Source organism: Chiloscyllium plagiosum, chromosome 9 (assembly GCF_004010195.1).
Source record: "Chiloscyllium plagiosum isolate BGI_BamShark_2017 chromosome 9, ASM401019v2, whole genome shotgun sequence".
NCBI lineage: Eukaryota > Metazoa > Chordata > Chondrichthyes > Orectolobiformes > Hemiscylliidae > Chiloscyllium > Chiloscyllium plagiosum.
In genome coordinates this window covers 56,936,720-56,961,154 of record NC_057718.1, presented here as the reverse complement: position 1 = coordinate 56,961,154, position 24,435 = coordinate 56,936,720, and the positions used below count along the sequence as shown (strand labels likewise).

The 24,435-nt window shown below is 38.5% G+C and overlaps 1 protein-coding gene across 13 annotated transcripts in view; it reads left to right on the top strand.

Moving 5' to 3' along the window:
* The window catches only part of LOC122552880 (girdin-like), a 402,403-nt gene that overhangs the window by 86,974 nt on the left and 290,994 nt on the right, over window positions 1-24,435 (top strand). For all 13 annotated transcript variants that reach the window (XM_043696008.1, XM_043696001.1, XM_043696009.1 and 10 more), the window contains exons 4-7: window positions 2,757-2,826; window positions 12,196-12,254; window positions 18,556-18,639; window positions 19,988-20,131. In XM_043696008.1, coding sequence (XP_043551943.1) covers window positions 2,757-2,826; window positions 12,196-12,254; window positions 18,556-18,639; window positions 19,988-20,131 — 357 coding nt within the window. The remainder of the gene's footprint in view (window positions 1-2,756; window positions 2,827-12,195; window positions 12,255-18,555; window positions 18,640-19,987; window positions 20,132-24,435) is intronic.

The window sequence follows — 24,435 nt, the reverse complement described above, 5'->3', positions numbered from 1 at the left end:
CTACTACAGGCTTAGCTATTTTGCGTGTATGATGATGCTGGCAACCTGATGTTACATGAACAATGGTGTTTCTATTAGATTGAAACTGCTTAAAGAACATGGAGAAACCCGTTAGATTAGTGGCATCAGATAGTGGAGATTATTGGGTGGAAGAAGTTTGTTGAATAATGATGATGGGTATATAATTTTCTATTGAAGGAAAATTGCTGGAAAACAAAAGCAGCTTGGTAAATGAGAGGGTGGTATATCATTTATATTCATTCAGCTCCCTGCAGAATGTCAGTAAAATTAAACCATAGAAGTTCAAGGCATTTTCTTAGAATTCTGTGTAGTTCACATTTTCACAAATGGTGCTTTTCCTGATTTTATTTTTATGTCATTGATCAGTTAATTGGTTAATGCTGCCAGTCATTCCGACAATGAACGTTCTGAATTGTGCTTGTACTCAAATTTACTATTAAAATTGCAAGGTGAGATAATGAGTCAGCAACCGATCTTTTATCTCAAGAACTAAAATCATTTTGTGCCGTGTATATGGGGAATCACTCCAGTTCCAAATGGACTTGATGCACTGCAAGGATACCTGTCCATTACTTGACGTTCTCTGTCAGATTTTTAATTTTTAAAAAATGGAAAACAGATTTGTTCAGTAATGGTAATCTAGTTAACCTAATCAATTCAATATAAAACTCTCCCATATTGTGCAATGATTGCTGTCCTACAATACTGAATGCGAGTTATTAGACTTTGTTAATGTTTTTGTTTTAATTTAAGTTGAATTTCATATCTCTTATGGCAAGTTTAATTTTGAAAGTATTTTGGCTGAGTTTCATTTTATCAAGTCATCAGTTATAATCATTTTCTGTGTGTAGCATTACCGTTGCTCCATAGGCATAAGTTACCTTACATAGAGTAAAAATTTTGTTCTACTTGTATGTATAAAGTCCTCAGCTGCAATGTTAGACCCAGGTTCAATATAGTTTCAAATTTGCTGCTATAATGGGTGCTATTATGAGCTTGGATTAAATAAGCATTTTCAACAGAACAGAGACTTAATGCTGAGCTGATAGTACTTGCTGGTGCATTTTCCAGCCTTGAACACTTGTTAAGCACAGGGTTTTTATAATTTTTTGTCAAAACAAGTAATTGACTGTGAAATATACACACTTGAATTGATAGAACTATGTTTAATCTTGAAAAGGAACCTTTTGTTTTACAGCAAGCTTTTTATCTGAAGGCTTCGAATATTTTAAGCAGAACACACTTTTTTTTATATTGGCTGCTTTCTGTTAATTGTACTTTATTGGTTTAAGTAGAAAAGTAGTGATTTTTCTAGAGTTGAAAGATGCCTCAAGGCTATCTACACCTGACTCAAAATGCTGATATGTTGGTTATTGTGCATTATAATTTAAAATTTAAAAAAATTTGTTTGCCGAGCATCTCTTCTGATATCAGTTTGTCCTAAAACACTTAAGAAAATCATATTGTGATGACATATGTTAGGTACTAAACTGTAAACATGTGACCATGAACAATTAAAAGCCTGCTTTTTTCAGTTAAAAAAGGCAGTTTCTTCCCAAAATCACTTCAATGCGCTGCGATTTTTCTTGTGTTCAGTTTTGCATAACTGAAGTCACTAAAATTCAAAACAAACAAAGAGCTTGCATAATATGTTACTTAACAATCTCAAAGTGCTTCACCAACTACTTCAGTATTTGGAAAGTCTGATCACTAATGTAGGAAATCATGGGAATTAATTTATACTCCGTAAGAAGCATTAAGATGAATGACGATTGTGGTGTTGGCTGAGGGGAAATGCCTTTTAAGTAGGTCTGTGGGATACATGGAGCTTGCGTTCAAAGTCTCATCCAAAAGTAATTGAGCTGATTAAGTATTTTGTTCTGAGGTTTAAGAATAATATTTCTTAATTTTTGTTCCTTCAAAATTTAGTATTGTAGCTTCCACTTCTCTAGCTGGCACCTTCCCAAGCAGTCGGCCCATGTTACTCTGAGCAGCTAGTTGATATAAGCCTTCCTGTCTTGGTCCTCATTTTTCTCTTTCTGCTTGGTCACCTATTTGCATTAAAGAGTTCTCTTCTCTAAGCCTTACATTGCATGCAAGGTTGCAGTAAAATTGTGTGAAGATCTTTGATCTGTTTCGATATGTATTGCTTTTTTTATTGGTAGTAAAACTACATCTTGACTTTTGTCTAATGGTTGGTATTCATTTGTGCAGCGACACGTGCTCACTGTTTGGAGGACATTAAATGTGCTGTTGTTTGGAACCCAACATCTTGTGTACTGTAGCTTAGTAGTGGAGCATAGGTTGTCATTTAAAACTATTGTTTCCAAATAGGTTATTGGATATTGTGTATAAAAATTGAGTATGATTTGAGGTATGAAAAATAGCTAGTCTATGCTAGTCTTTGGTACAATATGTAGCCTAGTAGGTTTTAGTTCTTTTTGTAAGGACTTTTATTATAATTTGCAAAAAGTACCTGTATTTTTTATTGTTGAAATATTTTAGTTTTAATAGATTTTTCATTTATCTGTCTTCATAGTAATCAGTTGGATTTGTCAACCCGGATGGGATGTTTCGGCGCAGACTTCCAATAGCTTTTATAAGTACCAACATTTTTTGGCAATTTAGTTTAGGAAAAGAAACATAATACTCGGGATTTCTAGTACTTGTATTTTTTTTTTAAATGTCTCTTTTCTAAGTATTGTGTGGATTAAAGCTTTTCTTAAAATCTACAGGAGACTTTACAGCAGTTAATTATGATGTCTCTACCGAATGTCCTTGTCCTGGGCCGAACCCCTCTCACAGGTAAGTTCATATGATTGTAATACAATTGTTTAATTTGTAATGTTATATGATGAAGGATTTTTAAAAAAAAATAAAGATTTAACTTCAACCAGCTAAAAATCTGGACAGAACTCTGAATTTCTGTGGTATGTATTAATATTTTTAACTGGTTGTAGAATCAACTGGCAACCAGATATCTATTCTGTATGAGTCGTCTTCGTTTGTGTGAGCAGCCATGTATACATAGTCAAACTGGCTGAATAAATTAAGAGTTTTTTTTTGTGTAAGTATAATTACATCCAACTCCTTCTTTCCCTACCAGGTGTGAGTTCTGTAGTGCTTTCTAGTTGTTTGTAGATCTGCAAGCATTCCTGTGATGTTAAAGAATTCCTAAGATTGATTTGTTGGATTTAGTTCTGCAGAATCTTTGTAATTAAAGTCATCCAAATATAACATTATATCATGGAAGTTTACAAGTGTCATTGACACAAAACTTCAATTCGGCATTATAGAGTCATTGAGATGTACAGCATGGAAACAGACCCTTCGGTCAACTCGTCCATGCCGACCAGATATCCCAACCCAATCTAGTCCCACTTGCCAGCATCCGGCCCATATCCCTCCAAACCCCTCCTATTTATATACCCATCTAACTGCCTCTTAATTGTTGCAATTGTACCAGTCTCCATCACTTCCTCTGGCAGCTAATTCCATATATGTACCACCCTCTGTGTGAAAAAGTTGCCTCTTAGGCCCCTTTTATATCTTTCCCCTCTCACCCTAAACCTATGCCCTCTAGTTCTGGACTCCCTGACCCCAGGGAAAAGACTTTGTCTATTTATCCTATCCATGCCCCTCATAATTTTGTAAACCTCTATAAGGTCACCCGTCAGCCTCCGACGCTCCAGGAAACCAGCCCCAGCCTGTTCAGCCTCTCCCTATAGCTCAAATCCTCCAACCCTGGCAACATCCTTGTAAATCTTTTCTGAACTCTTTCAAGTTTCACAACATCGTTCCAAAAGGAAGGAGACCAGAATTGCACACAATATTCTAACAATGGCCTAACCAATGTCCTGTACAGCATTGAATAATTATTTTCAGTGAGCATTTCACACCATGTGAACTTACTTGTTCTTTGTTTTACTTAAGTGAGATATTCTGCAAACGATATAATCTTCCTGCTCAGCAAGCAAACCTACATCTGTATTCTGCATGTTGCTGTTTTAGTATTTTTAGTATTGTTTTAGTATTAGCTGTATGCTCACTTATAAGTAAATCTATTCATTTTAATCTCACCTTTGGTAGTGAGTGTTTCCCTTTTAAGAGGAATAGAAGTGAATATATCATGATCTTGGTTGTAAATTTCATAATTAAGAACATGCCTTTAGCTCCTTAAACCTCCTCTATCTTTCTTTTAGATTATGTCTAATTTGCACCTTCGCTCTCTATTTAAACAACCTATCTCTGTATCCTTTCGTACCTTTTTGTGTAGGCGCAGGAGTAGACCATTCAGCACCCCCAATTCTGTGCTACCATTCAGTGAGATCACAACTGATCTGTAGCCTTACTCCATGTATCTGTCTTGGCCCATATCTTTAAAACATTTTGTTTAACAAAATTATATCCATCCCAGGCTTAAAATTAACAACTGATCCTGCATCTGCTGCTGTTTGTGGAACAATGATGCAAACATTTTGGTGGGGCAAATCAGGCATGAATTCTGCACTTAATGGTAAGGTCCTGGGGAGTGTTGCCGAACAAAGAGACCTTGGGATGCAGGTTCATAGTTCCTTGAAAGTGGAGTCACAAATAATGAAGAATGTGGTATTCTTGCCTTATTGGTCAGTGCATTGAATATAGGTGTTGGGAGGTCATGTGACTGTACAGGACATTGATTAGGCCACTTTTGGAACACTGTATTCAATTCTGGTCTCCCTGCTCTAGGAAAGGTGTTATGAAACTTGAGAGCGTTCAGAAAAGATGTTGCCAGGCTTGGAGGGTTTGAGCTATAGGGAGAGGCTGAATAGGCTAGGGCTATTTTCCTTGGAACGTTGGAGGCTGAAGGGAGACCTTTATAGAGGTTTATAAAATCATAAGGCATGGATAGATGAATAGTCAAGGTCTTTTCCTCAGAGTAGGGGAGTCCAAGACCTGGAGGATATAGGTTTGGGGTGAGAGGGGAAAGATGTAAAAGGAACCTAGGTGGCAACTATTTCATGCAGAAGGTAGTGTGTGTATGGAATGAGTTGCTAGAGGAAGTGATGGAGGTTGGTACAGTTACAATATTTGCAAGGCATTTGGATGGGTATATGAATAGGAAGTGTTCAGAGGGACGTGGGCCAAATTCTGGCAAGTTGGACTAGATTTATTTAGGATATCTGTTGACATGGATGAGTTGGACAGAGGGGTCTGTTTTGATCCTGTATCTCTCTGACTCAATCTACCACCCTTTTTGTGTAAAAATGCTTCCTAACTTCGCTCCTTAATGGTCTGGTCCTAATTCTCAGACCATGCCTTATAGTTGGTCAGCACAGTAGCTTTGCTGCCTCAGCATCAGGGACGATTCTACCCTCTGGTGACTGTCTATGTAGAGTTTGTACATTCTCTCCCATTCTGTGTGGGTTTCTTCTGGGTACTCCGGTTTCTGCCCACAATTCAAACGTGCAGGCTAGGTGGATTGGCAATGGGAAATGCAGTCATATAGGATGGGAAGTTAGAGGGTCTTCAGAGGGTCAGTATGGACCCAAAGGGCTGAATGGCCTTCATTCCTGACTGTAGGGTTGTGTTATTCTGTGCTAGTTCTAGAATCCACAAGCAGTGGAAATAGTTTATCTTTGTCAACCCTGTCTTTTTCTGTAAATATCTTGAAGGCTTTGAGCAAGTCACCCTTAACTCTCTAAATTTCAGAGAAAACAGGCCTAGTTTATATAATGTCTCCTCCGAACTTAATCTCTAAAGTCCATGTATCAATCTTGTAAATTTACATTGTACTGCCTCCAATGACAACATATTGCTCCTAAGGTGTGGTGCCAAGGTCTGGAGTTTTGTATTAATGCAGCACAACATTTGCATGCTTGTGCTCCAGACCTCAGTATTTAAAGAATAGTGTTCCATTAGATTTCTTGATTATTCTCTGCATCTGTCTGTGACATTTTAAAAATCTATGTGCCTGAGCCCTCAAGTCTCTTTGAACATTCACTGCATTTAACTTCATACCATCTAGAAAGAATCTTGATCTAACATTTTTCAGTCCAAATGGATAACCTCACACTTGCTTACATTGAATTCCATCTACCTCAGTTTTGCCATTCACTTAGTCTATCAATATGCCTTCATGATTTTATGCTATCATCTCACTGTCTACAATGCCACCTAACTTTGTGTCATCAGCAAATTTGTATATATGACTTTCCATGCTGTTGTCCAAGTCATTAATAAATAATGTGAATAAATAAATTCTTGATGTCACAAGGAATTAAGGGCTACGGGGAGAAGGCGGGTAAGTGGAGTTGAAATGCCCATCAGCCATTATTGTATGGTAGAGTAGACTCGATGGGCCGAAAGGCCTTACTTCCGCTCCTATGTCTTATGGTCTTATGGAATAATTGAGGCCCTACCTCAGATCTTGTGGAACACCACTGGCCACATTCTGCAGATTTGAATATCTGTTTATTATCCCTGCTTTCTGTCACCTGCCACTCAACCAATTTTCTAGCCATGTCCGTCACAATTCTGTGGGCTTATACCATAGTCAACAGTCCCTTATGTGATACTTTATCAAATGTCTCTTGATATCTGTATAAACAATATCCATAGACATTCACCTATCCACTGTTTTAATCACTTCTTCAAAAAATTCAGAAAGATTTGTTAGGCATTACCCACCTGTCATTAATCCATGCTGGCTTTCCCTGATAAACTGAAAGTGTTCAAGGTGTTTATTTACCCCAGCCTTGATTTATGGATTCCAATAGTTTTCCCACCACAGAATGTAAGCCAACTGGTCTGTAAACCCCTGATTTCTTCTTTTGTCCCTCTTAAATAACAGTGATGTGCAATTTTCCATAGGGTTGTGTGTGTGTTGAAAGGCACTAGTTTTCTATTGTGTTAAATGTTTCTTTCAGCAGCCTTCATTTTTCTTCAGTTGTTTAACACATTTGGCAGATTTTCTGAATTTACTGTCTCATCTTGTCAAAGTCAACCTACAGACATTCATGCATTTCACTTTCAAACACTATATTGAACTTGATTGCGTTAGGATCACTATTTGATAAATGTTCATGCACAGTTAGGTTACTAATTATATCTTCTCATTACTAAGTCCGATGTTACTTGTTGCATGCAGGTCACATTGCTTTCGGAAACGATCAAGGACACCGTGCAGAATTTCACTACTTTTTTGACTTGTCTCTCCCAATCTATGTTAAAGTTAAAATCCCCAATTAATACTACACACTTGCCTCACTCTAAGTTGACTCAGAAGCTATCAAAGGATCTCAATTCCAAAATGACCATCTTCCAGTGAATCTTCATCAGACAGAAGCAAAAACTCCAAACTCGTGTCACTTTGAAAATCGTGGGTGTTTCATCTATGCTGCCAGTGTCACAAAATAGGATCATTGAATATTGCAGTTGCTGATGAAGGCCACTTAGCCCATCATATCTGCGCTGACTTTCCAAAAAAAACTCATTTAATGCCACTCTCCTGCCTCTCCCTGTAACTGTGCACATTGTTCCTTTCCAAATAACCATCTAATTTCCTTTTTAATTGAAAATGTCTTTATCATAATTGGTGACAGCACATTCCAGACTCTAACTAGTTAGTAAAAATGTTACTCCTCTTCTCACTTAGAGTCATAGAAATGTACAGCATGGAAACAGACCCTTCGGTCCAACCTGTCCATGCCAACCATACATCCCAACCCAATCTAGTTCCACCTGCCAGCACCTGGCCCATATCCCTCCAAACCCTCCTTATTCGTGTACCCAACCAAATGCCTTTTAAATGTTGCAATTGTACCAGCCTCCATCACTTCCTCTGGCAGCTCATTCCATACACGTACCACCCTCTGTGTGAAAAAGTTGCCCCTTAGGTCTCTTTTATATCTTTCCCCTCCTACCCTAAACCTATGCCCTCTAGTTCTGGACTCCCCGATCCCTGGGAAAAGACTTTGCCTATTTATCCTATCCATGCCCCTCATAACTTTGTAAACCTCTATAAGGTCACCCCTCAGCCTCCGATGCTCCAGGGAAAACAGCCCCAACCTGCTCAGCCTCTCCCTATAGTTCAAAATCTCCAACCTTGGCAACATCCTTGTAAATCTTTGCTGAACCCTTTCAAGTTTCACAACATCTTTCTGATAGGAAGGAGACCAGAATTGCACGCAATATTCCAACAGTGGCCTTCACTATCGTATCTACCTGCAACTGTACTTTCAAGGAGCTATGAACCTGCACTTCTTTGCTTCTTTTGCTAAGTTCCTTAAATATTTAGTTCTTCATCCTTTCACAAATGGGAACATATGCTCGCTACCTACTCTGTACAGACCTCTTATTAATTTGAAGACTTGTTTTAGAGGTCCTCCCAGTTCTCTCACTAACAATCCAAGCTTTGAAGTGGAAAGGTTCGGAAACCACAGCGTGAAACATCTAGATTCATAGTAGTACGTGATAGGCTATAATTTTCAAAGTTTGTGAGAAGATTTGTAGCTCGGGTGCTCGTTGTTGTGGTTCTGTTCGCCGAGCTGGGAATTTGTGTTGCTGACGTTTCGTCCCCTGTCTAGGTGACATCCTCAGTGCTTGGGAGCCTCCTGTGAAGCGCTTCTGTGATCTTTCCTCCGGCATTTGTAGTGGTTTGAATCTGCCGCTTCCGGTTGTCAGTTCCAGCTGTCCGCTGCAGTGGTCAGTATATTGGGTCCAGGTCGATGTGCTTATTGATTGCGGATCGTTAGCTGTCTTCCTGTTTGTCCTATGTAGTGTTTTGTGCAGTCCTTGCAGGGGATTTTGTACACTACATTTGTTTTGCTCATGCTGGGTATCGGGTCCTTCGTTCTGGTGAGTTGTTGTCTGAGAATGTGTGCTGTTATGAGTCCTAGTGGTCGCAGTAGTCTGGCTGTCAGTTCGGAAATGCTCTTGATGTATGGTAGTGTGGCTAGTCCTTTGGGTTGTGGCATGTCCTCGTTCCGTTGTCTTTCCCTTAGGCATCTGTTGATGAAATTGCACGGGTATCTGTTTTTGGCGAATACATTGTATAGGTGTTCTTCTTCCTCTTTTTGCAGTTCTGGTGTACTGCAGTATGTTGTGGCCCTTTTGAATAGTGTCTTGATGAAACTTCTTTTGTGTGTGTTGGGGTGGTTGCTTTCGTAGTTCAGGACTTGGTCTGTGTGTGTGTGGCTTTCTTGTATACCTTTGTGGTGAATTCTCCGTTAGGCGTTCTCTGTACCATCACGTCTAGAAATGGGAGTTGGTTGTCCTTTCCTTCCTCTCTAGTGAATCGGATACCTGTGAGTGTGGCGTTGATGATCCGATGCATGTTCTCTATCTGTGTTTTTAATGATTACAAAGGTGTCATCTATATATCTGACCCAGAGTTTGGGTTGAATTTGCGGTAAGACTGTTTGTTCTAATCTTTGCATTATCACTTCTGCTATGAGTCCAGAGATGGGTGAGCCCATGGGTGTGCCGTTGATTTGTTCATATATTTGATTGTTGAATGTGAAGTGTGTTGTGAGGCACAGGTCCAGTAGTTTGAGTATGCCGTCAGAAAGCAGAAGCGGTAATGCAAAGATTAGAACAAACCGTCTTACCGCAAATTCAACCCAAACCCTGGACCCAATATACCGACCACTGCAGCGGACAGCTGGAACTGACAACCGGAAGCAGCAGATTCAAACCACCACAAATGTCGGAGGAAAGATCACAGAAGCGCTTCACAGGAAGCTCCCAAGCACTGAGGATGTCACCTAGACAGGGGATGAAACGTCAGCAACACAAATTCCCAGCTCGGCGAACAGAACCACAGGCTATAATTTCATCACATCGGCTATGATAATTTTCAAATGTGAAACCATGCTGAAAATCAGTTTTTCTTTAACATCCATGATAACATTTGGATGGATTGAATTTATGAATCAATAATTCTGTTTGGAATGGGCATCTGGTAGCCACACTCAGTTCTTCGTTTGTGAATGTGCAGATCCCATATAAACTATAAACAAGAGATGACTGCAAAGAAATAAAACCCAAATTGCAGGTTATCATCAGCAATCACTTGCTAATGTGTATGATTGTCCACCTAGGAAATTCCTTGGCACTGGTCATGGCTTCTGTAAGTCCTTGCATGGCTGATGAACCTGAACATTTATGTTGCATCTCTGGCCACGCATACTTGGCTGATGTTTCTGGGAGGCGGAATTGGTCTTTGGCCGTGAGCATTCCTTTCTGTACTTGCTCTTACAGATGAGTGTTCTGAAAGAATTATGTCCTTCATATAAGAGGTTCCTCCCAAGTCAGTTTCTTCTGGACAATGGTCTCTCAAACATTGAATTCTATGTTGCATTTCCTGAGGCAAGACTTCAGAGAGTCTTTGAAATGCTTTCTCTTTCCTCCTTGTGGTCAAATACCTTCCTTGAATTGGGTGAAAATGATTTGCTTTGACATTCAGAACTCTGGCATCCTAATTATGTAATCAGGCCTGTGGAGTTACTTTTGGATGATCATGACCTCGATGCTGGTGCTATTAATGTGCCTGTCCTTCCAGCTGATGTGGAGAATACATGTTGAGTTTTGATGGTACTTGTGAAGGACCTTGAGGTGGCAACTGTAGATAATCCAAATACCAAAGCCAATTAGAAGAGTTGTAAGGATGACCGTCTTACATGCAATGATCTTGATATCAGCATGAATGTTAAGCTTATCAAAGACTGTCGTCTTTAAGCGTCTATGTGGGGCATGTGAATTGGATGCAAAATTAAAGCTCAACATTGTTATCAACCATAGATGAGAGGTAGTTTCCCAGGTAGGGGAAACGTTCCAGGCGTGTGAGAACTTCTCAATTAATCTTAATTGAGAATGGACCAGAATCTGACCTGGGATGGATTTATAAAGGATTAGAGTCTTCTTGAGGTTGAGGGTGAGACCAATTTTTTGGTATGCTTCCTGAAGGATTTAGATTAGATTATTAGACTAGATTACTTACAGTGTGGAAACAGGCCCTTCGGCCCAACAAGTCCACACCGCCCCGCCGAAGCGCAACCCACCCATACTCCTACATCTATCCCTTACCTAACACTGCGGGCAATTTAGCATGGCCAATTCACCTGACCTGCACATTTTGGGACTGTGTGAGGAAACCGGAAACTGGATTTAAATGAGATTTTAAAGTTTTCTGAGTGCATAAAGCAGAGATTGGCATTCACATACTGAAGTTCCACCAGCAACGTTAATTTCATTTTCTTCTCAAATTTTAGCTGTTTAAAGTTGAAAAGTTTTTGTTTTGTCCATCTTGTAGACAATGTCCACACTATTGTGAAACTTCATCTTGACAAGTGAAGAGTGGTGGCAGTGAAGATAGAGAAAAGGATGAGGGCGATGACATACCACACTGAAACTCAAGTTCACTGCAATTTCTGTTTATCTATGACAATAGTTGGATGGATTGAATTTAAAGACCAATATTTGAGTGAAATGGATATCTGCTGGCCTATACATTTCCAGATCCCTAATAAATGATATGTTAAGAAATGTCAGCAAAGAAATAACACCCAAATTGCAAATATAAGTGGGTATAACATCTGGAGTCTATTTTTTTGTAACAGAGAACTTCAGAGCAGGAGTTGGATGCTTTGGTCCTTTGGGCCTGCTCCACCATTCAATAAGATTATGTATTATCAATGTATTACGTTTCACAGAATCCTATTGGCAAAGGATTTGGATTATTTGTGCACCGAACATACCATGGTGAAAAATAAATATTATAGTTGACTGTAATGCAGTAGTCTAAAAATTAAGAATAAAACCCTAGGTTATGAAAGAAAATCTGTTTTATAAGTAATAAATATTTAAAGTAGAATTGTTGCTATAGATCACATGTATACAGTATACATGTTTAAAAAATGCATTTTGCCAATACACAAAATCTTTATTTTCTGTCTCTTGCAATTGAGTCATTGACCAAACTCCAGCTATGTCAATCTGTCCAATGATTTCCTCATTGTTCATTTATGAAGCAATCAGGGACAGCTTAATGTTTAGTGTTTCATTGTATTTCTTTCATTATTGTTAATTACAATTAACAGAACTGCAGATTTTTACACAATATGTTGACCTATTTGAAGCTACCTATGTATAGTTGAATTATGGTGGTTAACTGTGATGATTGTTTTGTTTCAGAGCAAGGTATTGAAGAGATGAAGAAACTACTTTTGCTTCTGCTAGGCTGTGCTGTTCAGGTTGGTAGTGTTTATGTTTACTTTTTCAATCAAAAGTTTGCTCCTCAATTTATTTTTGAAATTCATTTCAAGTTAAAATTTGTCAAGACCAAAGAATATTAAAATGAAAAGCTCTTTTAGGGTATATTATAACATTGAATGTCCTCTGGCATGACTTTATTTTTTGTTGTATCACTATGCTTAATGTGAAACCACCTGATGATGCCTTTTCCCCATTTTATCTTAATCAGTTATTTCGGTTGGTAATAGCATAGTCAAATTACTTCTGTCTTTTCCAATTGGACAATTTCAAAAAAATCTGCAAAAGGTCACAAGGAATTCTGAAGGTCGCAGGTGTTGTGGGGAAAATCACTAGTCTTGGAGTCAGAGTCTGGGTTCAACGACAGAGTTTATCGTACAAGGAAATACCGGTGCTCCATGGAGAGAAAGACATCAACAGCACAGTAGTCAGCTGTGACTCTTCTCTCAACCTGGAGCACATGTCAAGATACTTTAATACATTTTGTGATATAATAGGTCAGTTATGAGGTTATTGTCTCTGTAACACAGTTTGTTTTAAATAATGCAGAATCGTTGATAGTTTTGATGCAGACATTGTCAGTTTCAGTGCAGACATTGTCAGTTTCAATGTCTGCGCAGAAGTTCATTGCTCTAGGAATGGGCGCTAATCGCTCTTCCGGAGAAGGACGATTACTGCAGCCCTGGCTATTTGCACTTTGTATTGAGCCTGTAGAAATGTTAACAGCTTGATATCAATGGTGTTGGCTGGACCCAGATACTTCGGCGGGCAGTATATGCTACTCATGTGTATTCTCTCCCCCACCCACCTTAAACTAAACCACGAGGTTGTGAGTGCATTGTGCTGGCATTCTGATGGCACCCGGCAGTGTCTGTGTTTGCACTGCTATCTCTCTCCATCTTGTGTGTCAAATGGCCAACTTATGGTTCAGCGGCCATCTTGTGTGTCTGTGTGCCTAGTGTCACCCTGCGCTGTGCCATCTCCCACTTCACTGGGCAGGTACATAAAGGTAGTTAACAGGATATATGGGATGCTTATGTTTATTACACAAGACATAGAATATAAAAGCAGAGAGGTTATGCTGGAACCTTCCAAATTATACCTCAGATTTCAAATAGTAAGAGGTGAATAATCAGGCCACATAGCCTTCTACCTTTCACCTTGAATCTAAAAGGTGAATAGAACTAACTTTGTTCACCCAGAGAGCAGTGGAAGTCTGTAACTCGACTGCCTGATAGCTAATTGAGTCAGAAATCCTCACTGTTTAAGCTGTATTTAGATATTCACTTGCAGTGTTGTAACCTGCAGGGCTATGGTCATGAACTGTAAACTGGAATTTATGTAGTCAGATCTTTATTGACTGGTAGTGATATGATGAGAAAAATGGCCTCCTTCTGTGCTGCAAATTGTAAAGCCCCTGCGGTAGTGAGTTCCACATTCTTGCTGCCTTTTGGTTAAAATAGTTTCTTCTAAATTTCATATTGTATTTCTTGTTGACCATCTTTAATTCTGCTCTTTCTTACAGGGCAAAAGTTTTCTCCATCACCAAACCCTCTTGAGTTTCCATAACTTTGAAAACCACATGGCAACATTGTACACTTGTACCCCGTACTTGAGTACATGTGACAATCAAGCCTAAATCTAAATCTAATACACTCATTATTATTTTTGTCTGAAAAATAAGGTCCAGTCTGTTACTCCTTTCCTAACATATGAATCCAGGTATTTTTTGTTGGCATCCATATGAATATACTCTGCATCCTTTCTGATTTTTTTTTAATATGGCAACTGGAACTGCTTACCAAGTATGCTTTAAGCACGTTGTAAATAAATTTAAATTCACACAACTTTACAACTTTTCTGCCTAATCTCTCTAGAAATTGAGACTTGTTATATTGGCTTTTTTATGGCTTTACTGACCTGTAACTTTTTGTGATTTGATATGTTTGCAATTGAACATCTGTAATTCATGTACCTACCTTGGTCTTTACCTTCCAAATGATCACCCTGCAATCTTCTGCTGCCCCCATTCTTCCTTCCAAAATTCACGACTTCACATTTATCTGTTTGACATTGAGTTGCCAGTTATTTTCCTAAATTTATTCATGTCCTCCTGTATTTTATTGTAATCTCTCAATATTGAATAACCCTTTCCACCACCAGTTTGGTGGTATATACAAATGTATTAATTGTGTTTTTGATTCCAATGAGCAAATTATTTGTGTAGTTTGTTTCATTTGTTTGTGGAATGTGAGCATTGATGGAAGGACTATCATTCATTGTCTGTCCCTAATTGCCCTTGAGAAAGTGGTGGTGATCTGCTTTCTTGAGCTGCTGCAGTCAATCAAGTGCAATTGGGAATGAATTTTCAGGATTTTGACCTGGTGACGACAAAGGAACAGTGACATAATTCCAGGTCAAGATGGTATGTGTCTTGGAGGAGAACATGTTGGTGGTCTTCCATTGCTTCTGCTCCATTTATCCTTCTACATGGTAGAGGTTGTGATTTGGATTGTGCTGTTGAAGGAGTCTGGGTGAATTGCTGGAACTCATCATGTAATAGATATACACATTGCAGTCACTGTATGTGATGGTGGAAAGAATGGTGGTGAGGATGGTTAGTGGAAGCTGTTCTGTCACCCAAGCAAGTGGAGAGCATTTCTGTCACATTTCACACTTGAGCCTTGTACTTAGTAGACAGGCATTAGAGAGACTGGAGATGAATTACGTGTTTCATACCTTTTACTCTCTGACTTGCTGTTGTTGTAGCAGTATTTATATAGCTAGTGTAATTCATTTTTTGGTCAATGGTGATTCCTGGGATGTTGTTCAAGGATATGGTAATGCTATTGAAGGGAAAAATGGTAAAATTCTGAAAAGTGTTGGTTCCAGCATTGAATCTTATGTAAGACCACTTCTATCCTTATGCTCCTCAGACGTTTTGTCGTTATTCCCACATCCATTTTTGTTTTATATCCAGCTAACAATCCTTGCTGCCAGTTATCTCCTGACCCACATTCTCTGACCTTATTCATCATTAAGGGCCTTTGAATATTTTTAATGTTGCACATATATAAAGTTATGTGCTAATCAGTAAGGTAGTTTGCTTCTAGATTGGGTCAACTCTTTTGGAGCAAGTAATGCTCCATCTCTGTGAATCAGAATGGATTGCCCTGGTGCCTTTGATGTATTTTCCACGTTTTGATGAGTCATTTAACAGTTTTAGATTTCAATCTGAGGTTTTTTTTTGTGCATTACTTTTTCATGTGTTTGATAGTAATGAGCCTTACCTCTGTGTTTTATTGGCCATCTTTTATCATTCTCCTGCTGTGTTTTGTAATTACAAGTTGTTCTGCTGTAACATGTGTTTCTTCAACGCAATTTGGCTGTAATGCGATTGGTGAATTAGTCATAGTCATAGACATGTGCAGCACGGAAAGACCCTTCAGTCCAACTCGTCCGTGCCGACCACATATCCCAACCCAATCTAGTCCCACTGCCAGCACCTGGCCCATATCCCCCAAAACCCTACCTATTCATATACCCATCCAAATGCCTTTTAAATTTTGCAATCGTACTAGCCTCCACCATTTCCTATGGTAGCTCATTCCATACACCACCCTCTGAGTGAAAAAATTGCCCCTTATGTCTCTTTTACATCTTTCCCCTCTCACCCTAAACCTATGCCCTCTACTTCTGGACACCCCCACCCCAGGAAGGGACTTTGTCTATTTATCCTATCCTGCCCTTTATGATTTTGTAAATCTCTATAAGGTTCCCCGTTCAGCCTCTGACGCTCCAGGGAAAACAGCCCCAGACCATTCAGCCTCTCCCTATAGTTCAAATCCTCCAACCCTGGCAACATCCTTGTCAATCTTTTCTGAACCTTTTTAAAGTTTCACAACATCCTTACAATAGGAAGGAGACCAGAATTACATGCAATATTCCAACAGTGGCTTAACCAATGTCCTGTACAGCTGCAACATGACCTCCCAACTCCTGTACTCAGTACTCCGACCAATATCGGAAAGCATACCAAACTCCGCCTTCACTATACTATCTCCCTGCGACTCCACTTTCAAGGAGCTCTGAACCTGCACTCCAAGGTCTCTGTTCAGCAACACTCCCTAGAACCTTGCCATTAAGTGGATTAGTCCTGCTAAGATTTGCTTTCCCAAAATGCAGCATCTCACATTTATTTAAATTAAATTCCATCTGCTACTCAGCCCATTGGCCCATCTGGTCAAGATCCAGTTGTAATCTGAGGTAACCTTCTTTGCTGTTCACTATACCTCCAATTTTGGTGTCATCTGCAAACTTACTAATGATATCTCTTATGCTCACATCCAAATCATTAATATAAATGATGAAAAGTAGAGGACCCTTGTGGCACTCCACTGGTCACAGGCCTCCAGTCTGAAAAACAACCTTCCATTGCCACCGTCTATCTTGAGGAACAAATTTTTAAAACATGAACTCTCGCTGGTTATTATGCAATTCCAATCCCAGTTATGTTAAGTCCACTCTAGGTGTTTACTTCAGGTCAAGCAAAAGAGCTGGAATATTGTTGATGTTTTTGAGGATGTTTTTAAAATTATTGCTGGAGAAAAGATTTGGATTTCAAGATTCTCCTCATTCTAGACAATGCACCAAGCCATCCTCTCGCCATTGATGAGCTTTCTGAAAACATCAGTGTGCTATTTCTACCTCTGAAGGCAATCTTTCTCATTCAACCCAAGGACCAGGGTACAATGGTAGCTTTTAAAGTTTATTATTTAAGGCGCACATTCAGGAAGCTGATTGCAGCTACTGAGGATAGTAATGAGGACAGTGTTCTTCAATCTTGGAAAAGCTTTAACATTTGGAATGCTATTGACATCACTGTTGAGGCCTGAGGTGGTGTCATTAAGGACTACGTGCATGCAGTTTGGTGGAAGCCTCTCCCAGATTTTCATCATGATCTTAAAGACGTTGAATCATCAAAGGAGCTTCCAGCAATCAAAGAACATAGTGTTGCTCTTGCAAAGCAATTTGGATTTGAAGAATTGGAGACTGATCTACAACTTGTTGCTGCGGGGGAAATTGAAGCTTGAGATGGAGACCTATGAAGTCCAGGATGCAGCACCACGAGAACCTTCCACTTCTGTCTTGTCTTCTATCCTGAGGGAAGTTGAGAAGCAGTTGCAGCTCTTGAAGACAATGACTACAATGCAAGATGCAGTAAGATAGCAGTTCATGGCATAAAGTCTTATCTGGCACCCTATGAACAGCTTTTTCATGAAAGAAGCAAGATGGCAAGGCAGTAAAAACTAGATGCCTTTTTTAAACCAACCCCCCAAGAAACAGTCTGAGGACAATGAACCACAGCCATCCACTTCTGAACTAAATTTATTTTTCGTTGTAACTCTGCACCCAGACTTATGTCTGAAAGTAATGATAATGCTGCTGATGACCCTCAGCCCCTATATTAACACAGTACTGTAACTTGGCAAACTCAGAAACTCCTGAAAGTGTTAATTTTATTGTATTATTTCATTAAAATATATGATTTTAACATTTACTTAGACTGTGCTATTGTTTGCGTTAGGCTGACTATTGTTTTTGTTTCGATTTTAACTGATATTTTTGGTGGTTTCCCCAGCCCTCTTTTTCCCATAGGCTCTGATATTTCTATTGTGCAATTTTCTGTAACATGAGGTTGCACGAAAACGCAACTACTGCGTTACAGCAGAACAAACTGTATATCAAAGTCTTCAGTTACCCAGTGATTATATGCTTGTAGAAATTGTTTAACTTTGCATTAAACAACACCTTTTATTGAAGTGGTGTATTTTCATTCCTCTAATCTTTGCTCTTCCAAGGCCCCCTCCTTAGATCAATAAACTCACCTTGCAGTCATCGTCCACCTCCAGAAAGCAAGCTTACATCAGCTTATTGGAGGATGAGGGTAGAGTTCCTGAGTCTGAGCAGAACCTGAGTTCGATCAGTGTTCTAGAACTCCGAATGTTTTATTGTCTGTGTTGTTTTGCTTGACTTGTGTTGCTTTTCACAATGCTGTTTAGGATGAATCTATTGTTGTAAATCTTGTAGAATCATAGAGATCTACAATAGTCTAACTGTGACCAAGCTAACATTTTATACATTTCCAGCGTAACCTCCTGTTTTTAAACTCTATGCCTCTGCTAAAAAAGGCTTATTTCTCAGTTATTTTTTAAGGGGGTCACCTCCTGTACCTAAAAAAAAAAATGTATGGGTTAACAGTCTATTTTTAATTTGTTCCAGTGCGAACGAAAGGAAGAATTTATTGAGAGGATAAAAAGTCTTGATTTTGATACAAAGGCTGCTGTTGCAACTCATATTCAAGAGGTATGTTCAGCAAATACAGAACAGTAATTTTATAACTTTGAACTATTCGTAAGGTGTTTGCATGTAAAGATGTTGATGAGAACATGGATATTTCAACTATGAAGCCATTCATTCTTCAGCCCGTCGTCCTCTTTTGCCCCACCCCTCCAAAAAGAAAGTTGTAGAGGCCCACACATGAAGTGTGGAACATGAATTATGGAAACACTGGAACCTGCTGTTCAGAAGTATCGATCCTAAGGCAGCACTCCAAAATTTGAGGTAGTGCATAGTGGAGAAAAGATTGTATGCAGTTATTTGATTCACATAGTCAACCAGAATTGGTAAACTGACTTGTTAATTAAGGAACTACTTAACCACTTTTCTTTCTGATTTTATTTGAACTCATTGTTTTAAGTTAAGTTTTAAGAACTCTTACTGTTGTTTTCTGGATTCAAGCGTTGTTCTCTGTTGGCAGGAAGTAAAGGCATGTTTGCCTAGAGAGGTCACTTGTGAACCCAGAATAGACATCCCTTAAAGTAACAGTCTTCCATACTTTGTATTCACCCCATATAAGCTTCAGTTATAAGTATATCTTCGTGTTATATTTGTTTGTGCATTGTACAATAGAATACAGTCATTCCTTGGTATCCATGAGGGTTCTATACCTGAAAAGCCCCACAAACGATGAATTTGCCAGTGCAGAGCTTAATAATTTATGGTAAAAATAGTGTAAGGTTCCCAGACCTCAAGATTGACTTTTTGCCAAACCATCTGAAACAAAAGTTAATATAAATAAAGTATTGAAACGAATTCAAGTATATTATGACTGACCGATAAAGGCGAGAAGTTCTGTGTACCAGGGTTGCACATTGCTAGAGGAGTTTATGGGTGGTACCCATGCCCCGGCCTCCCCATGTCCCCCTCTTCTACTTCCATCTGGCGCTGGTCTTCAATATGTTCATCAACCCTATCACCTATGTCCTTGCTCATTGAGGGGAAGAGCTATGTACTGGATCATGTCAAAGTGAGAGTGAAACGGGATTGCTATGTAAGTGAAAGTGTTTATGGATGGGTGAGATTTTTCTCGTGAATTTTGAATGTTTAGTTTCTTTTATTTATATTTATGATTTGTGAGTTCGCAGGTAGAGGAATGACTGTGACTAAATATGTGACAAAACTTCACTGATTAATGTTCAAGTCAAAATATATTGATTCTTAAATGTGTCATTTGAAGTAACATTGTACACAAATCATTGCTGTAAAAAGCTAGGTGTTTTTTTTTTCAGCTTGGTTTTATTTTTCACAATACAATGTCAACAAATACTGTTAGGTGTCACTCTAAATTATAATCCATTTTTGTGTTATAAAGGTGACTCACAATCAAGAAAATGTCTTTGATATGCAGCAGTGGATGGAATTAGTTGATCTCTCCCGTGAGGACCTTAATGTCTTTTTCAGAAAAATGGCAATTAATCTGAAAAGGCTTGTGGATGAAAGAGACGAGCAATGTGAGGTACAGTGGCAAATACTATTCTAGAAAATTCTCAAAATTGACTTAATTTAAATGCTGCAAAAAATGTAGCTGGAAGATTACAAGATGTACGGAGAGAAACATTCCACATTTCCATTACTTATTTTCTGGTAGCAGTTAATTTTTAGGTGGCTTATTAACAATCAATCACAACATTCATTAGTGAAGTAGCAATTAAGCACTATATCTTGCTCGTTAAGTATGTGCTACAAACTACAACTAAAACTTTGAAAAACTATTGAATATTTGGCATTCAGAATGTTGATCATTTAATTCAATTTAAAAAATGTTTCACTAGTAACTTTTTAGTTGGTGTGTTAAGACCTGTGTCAAATGAGGCAGTAAACTGAGACTGTAATCTTCTGATTTGCTATGTACACTGGTCTCCTCGGAGCAGTTTTCTGATAATTATGCAGTCTTTCTGCACCCATGTAAAATTGATGTCCGTCAAAATTCTTGGCTGACCTTATGTACTAAAGTTGGGATATACCAAGATAGTTGTCCCTATTGGTTGTGTTAACTTTGGCAAAAGATTGGGAAAACAAAATCATTTATATGAATGTTTCTACAGTTTTCAGCAATCTTGCACTAAAGGTACAGTGTCCATTGTGTGTTGCTCCAAGGGAATTCCCATTGTTAATTTCTTAAAGGTGTGTTCTTCAGGATTTTGTTTGGAGCTTCTATTATTATTCCTGACGAGGCTACCAAATGATCTCTCCACCTGATTAGGGACCAGGAATGCTTGCTTGCTAGTTCAAGTAGATGAAGTTTGAGATCCGAGATATGTAATAAGAGAATAAAACTACAAGATTGCAAGCTTTTGTACAATTCAACTAAACTTCCCTATATAAGGTAAAACAAGCTAAAACTATATATACAACTTACACTCAATACTCAGCATTTGTGTAAGCTAACTGTGGGTAAACAAACTTTGGTCAAATAATCCAACAACAACATGAAAAAGCAGATGTTGTCAAGACCGATTCCCTCGATTTCTCAGTAGACCCACTTCAATGTTAGGTGTGCCTGAGGGTCTAAAGATTTCGTTAAATTATCTCCTGTCTTTTTTGACAGTGACCTTTTGAAGTTTCATTAATGGCTATAAACTCTTTAGCTCATTGTTCTGGCTTCAGACGTACATGAACTGCTTTACCCTCCGTCTGCTCCCATAACTTTATTTAAGTTTTAAGCTAACTCATCAATCTGATACTACTTGCCATAAAAGTCTGTGCGAACTGTTGCAGATTGTTGCAACAACTACAAGTTATACCAAATCTTCCAACTGCTTTTTCCTTGTGAAATCCAAAGAGTACAGAACTGTCTGCGTCAGTCAACAAAAACGTGGCATGTCTTGGAATGATTCAAACAGAAAAGCCAAGAACATATTTCATCTGCAGCACAACTGTTAGATCTGCAACTCACATGCATAATTTACAATGGTAATGGTGCTTTATGACTTTATTTCCCAGACTCCCTAGTTTCACTATAATTTTAGAGATGGAGCCAAACATAGATTGGCTTTTACATGTAACGAATGTATTTTTGGTTGAGCAGCTACACGTCAGTTATTTATCAGTATCTCAATCAGATTCCACAAATTTTAATTTCTAAAATTTACATTCTAAATCTCACAAGCCATGCATTGAGTCTTTTGCAATATCAGGTGTTCAAAATTATGACTTGTTTTAACAATGTAAATGGTAAGTAACGTTCCAAAGATGGAAGTGTATGTAATGAGAAGACAAACTTAAGGTATTTGACAAAAGAATTTTTTCACAACAAAATGACACCTGGAATGCACAGCTTGAAAGGTTGATGGACGCAGAATCAATTTTATCTCACAAAATGAATTGGATAAATGTTTGAGCTTTGAAATTTGTGAAAGTATGGAGAGTAAAATCAGGTAGTACAGGTTGAATTAAAACAGCAGACATATTGGGCTGATTGGCCTCCTTTGCTATATGATGCTTTGACTTTGTGATCTTAGGATGTGTTCAGTTACTTTTGGAGTGTACTCAGTGATGCAATGTTCAAAATGCAGCAACCAAATTGTGCACAGTGAGCTTCAAAAAGCAGCAATAAAAGACAGGTTCATATCTCCAATTCTAAATATAACTTGAGAGATTTGTATTGGCCAAAACACATGCTCAGCTCGCTTAAATATCGTAATGTGACAGTGTACATCCATTAGAATGAGCTGTAGAATCCCAGTTTAACATTTCATTTGAGGGATGGCAATTCTAACATGTAGCATTCCCTCAATACTATACAGTAGAACCCCCATATCTGCAGATTCGGTTTCCGTGGTTTCAGTTATCCATGGTTTATCGCGGCCTGAAAATATTACATGAAATATTCCACAAATAATTCCAGGGGGCTGCCAGGGCGGCAAGTTTCCCATTTAAAGGATAGGGTTTGCTATTATCTGCAGTTTCGGGCATCTGCAGTAGGTCTTGGAATGTATCACCCGCAGATACGGGGGGACAACTGTACTGATGTACCAATCTAAATTATGTTGTTCATTCTTCAAGGTGAGAATTGTACCCAGAACCTTCTGACTGAGCAAATCTGCCATCATTGAATCATAGCTAAGTTTTAAGTACTGTTTGGCATAAGTGGGATACTCTGTTCATTGCTAGATTTAGCTTGATTAAACTATTAGGGATGCAAATTGTTTAGCAGTGAGAATTTTTATAGCAGTTAAAGAGTAAGACTTTGGTGTTCTTGATATTGCTTTGAAAGACTTGCCAGCTAAATATTGAACAAAACACAGGTGGTTGAAAATATACCAGATGTTGAGCTGCATATTGTCAGTAAAGTTAGTAAAAGTTACTCTGTGCTTCTAAATGAGATTACTGCAAGAAACCCTTTTTGTTTAAAATTCAACTGAAATGATCATCATTGGGTGGGATAAAAAGTCCTCAAGGAAGATGTTTCACCGGAAGAAATAAGAGCAGAGTCAACAGTTACAGAAGAGACCTGAGACAGGAGAAGTATTGAACTCCATTATACTTTCTCTCTTCTGATGCTTCCATGTGTGTGTGAGAGAGAGAGAGAGACAGTGCTCCCTGATTACGTTTACAAAGAATATTTGATGAGAGTTGATATGGTGTTTATTATAATCCCTGAACAGACTGAACTTTTAAAATAAAATTTGAGGTGTTAGTGATGTAAAACTAGTTCATGCAGTAGGAAGATATCCACACCAACAGAAATGTTGTTGTTGTTGTTGTTGTCGTCAATCTCCAAGCAGTCACAGCTTATAAATCCTAATTGGCTGATAGTTAGTGAAGAAAAAGCCCCAGAAGCAGAATTCTACAGAGTGAACAGGGAGGAAGACATCCTTACATGGCTATTGAAGACGCAGGTTTGGGAAACCAGTGTTGAGTAGTAAATGAGCTCTGTTTGCAGTTTACTAAGTCTCATGGAAAGAGACATTAACTGAAGAAATAGAATCGAGTAAATGTGCAGCAATTTACTGAAAGCAAAACTATTTAGAGAATCCCAGCGGAACAAGAATTTTCAGCGTGGAAATAGGAGTGACTCTTTGCTGAAATTCGGGTGTCTATATTGATATTGCTGGAGATGACAAAAGTGATGAATCTTTCTGACGTTTGTCGCAGAGTGAGAGTGAGATGAGGAGAAATTGCTCCATCCAGAGAGTGATGACCCTGTGGAATTCTCTGCCCAGAAAGCCAAAGCATTGGTTGAAGCCAAAGCATTGAATGTTTGCGAGAAAGAGTTGGATATAGTCCATGGGGCTAAAGGGTACAGGGAAGAGGGGAAGCATGGGAGTGGGAAACGATATCAATTTGGATGATTAGCTGTAATTAGATTGAATGAATGGCAAAGCAGGCTTGAAGGGCTGAGTATTCTACACCACCTATTTTCTATATTTATGTTATATTAAGATTGTTTCTGTTGCTCTTATCTCAGGTTATATAGTTTGTTTTCCTTTTGTGCAGTAAACTTTTGAGTTCTTTAGTTAAAATTCCGTTGATAATTTCTTGTGAATGTTCAGTGACTGCCCACCACACTAAAAGCTTAAAGAAAAATAAAACTTATGGTCCATCAAGTCATGTTTCACTATTGACTTGTCCAGCTAGGTAGGATCATAAAGCATGGGAACTTTTTTCCAGGATTAAACGTCCTTGAATTTAATAAGCATCTGTGAATGTTTAAAAATGAATACTTGGAAGCATAGAACCAGTTGCTAAGAACATTTCATGCGTTAGCATTGTAAAATGGTTTTTACTGTTGCTAAAATAATTCTACTTTTAGAAAAT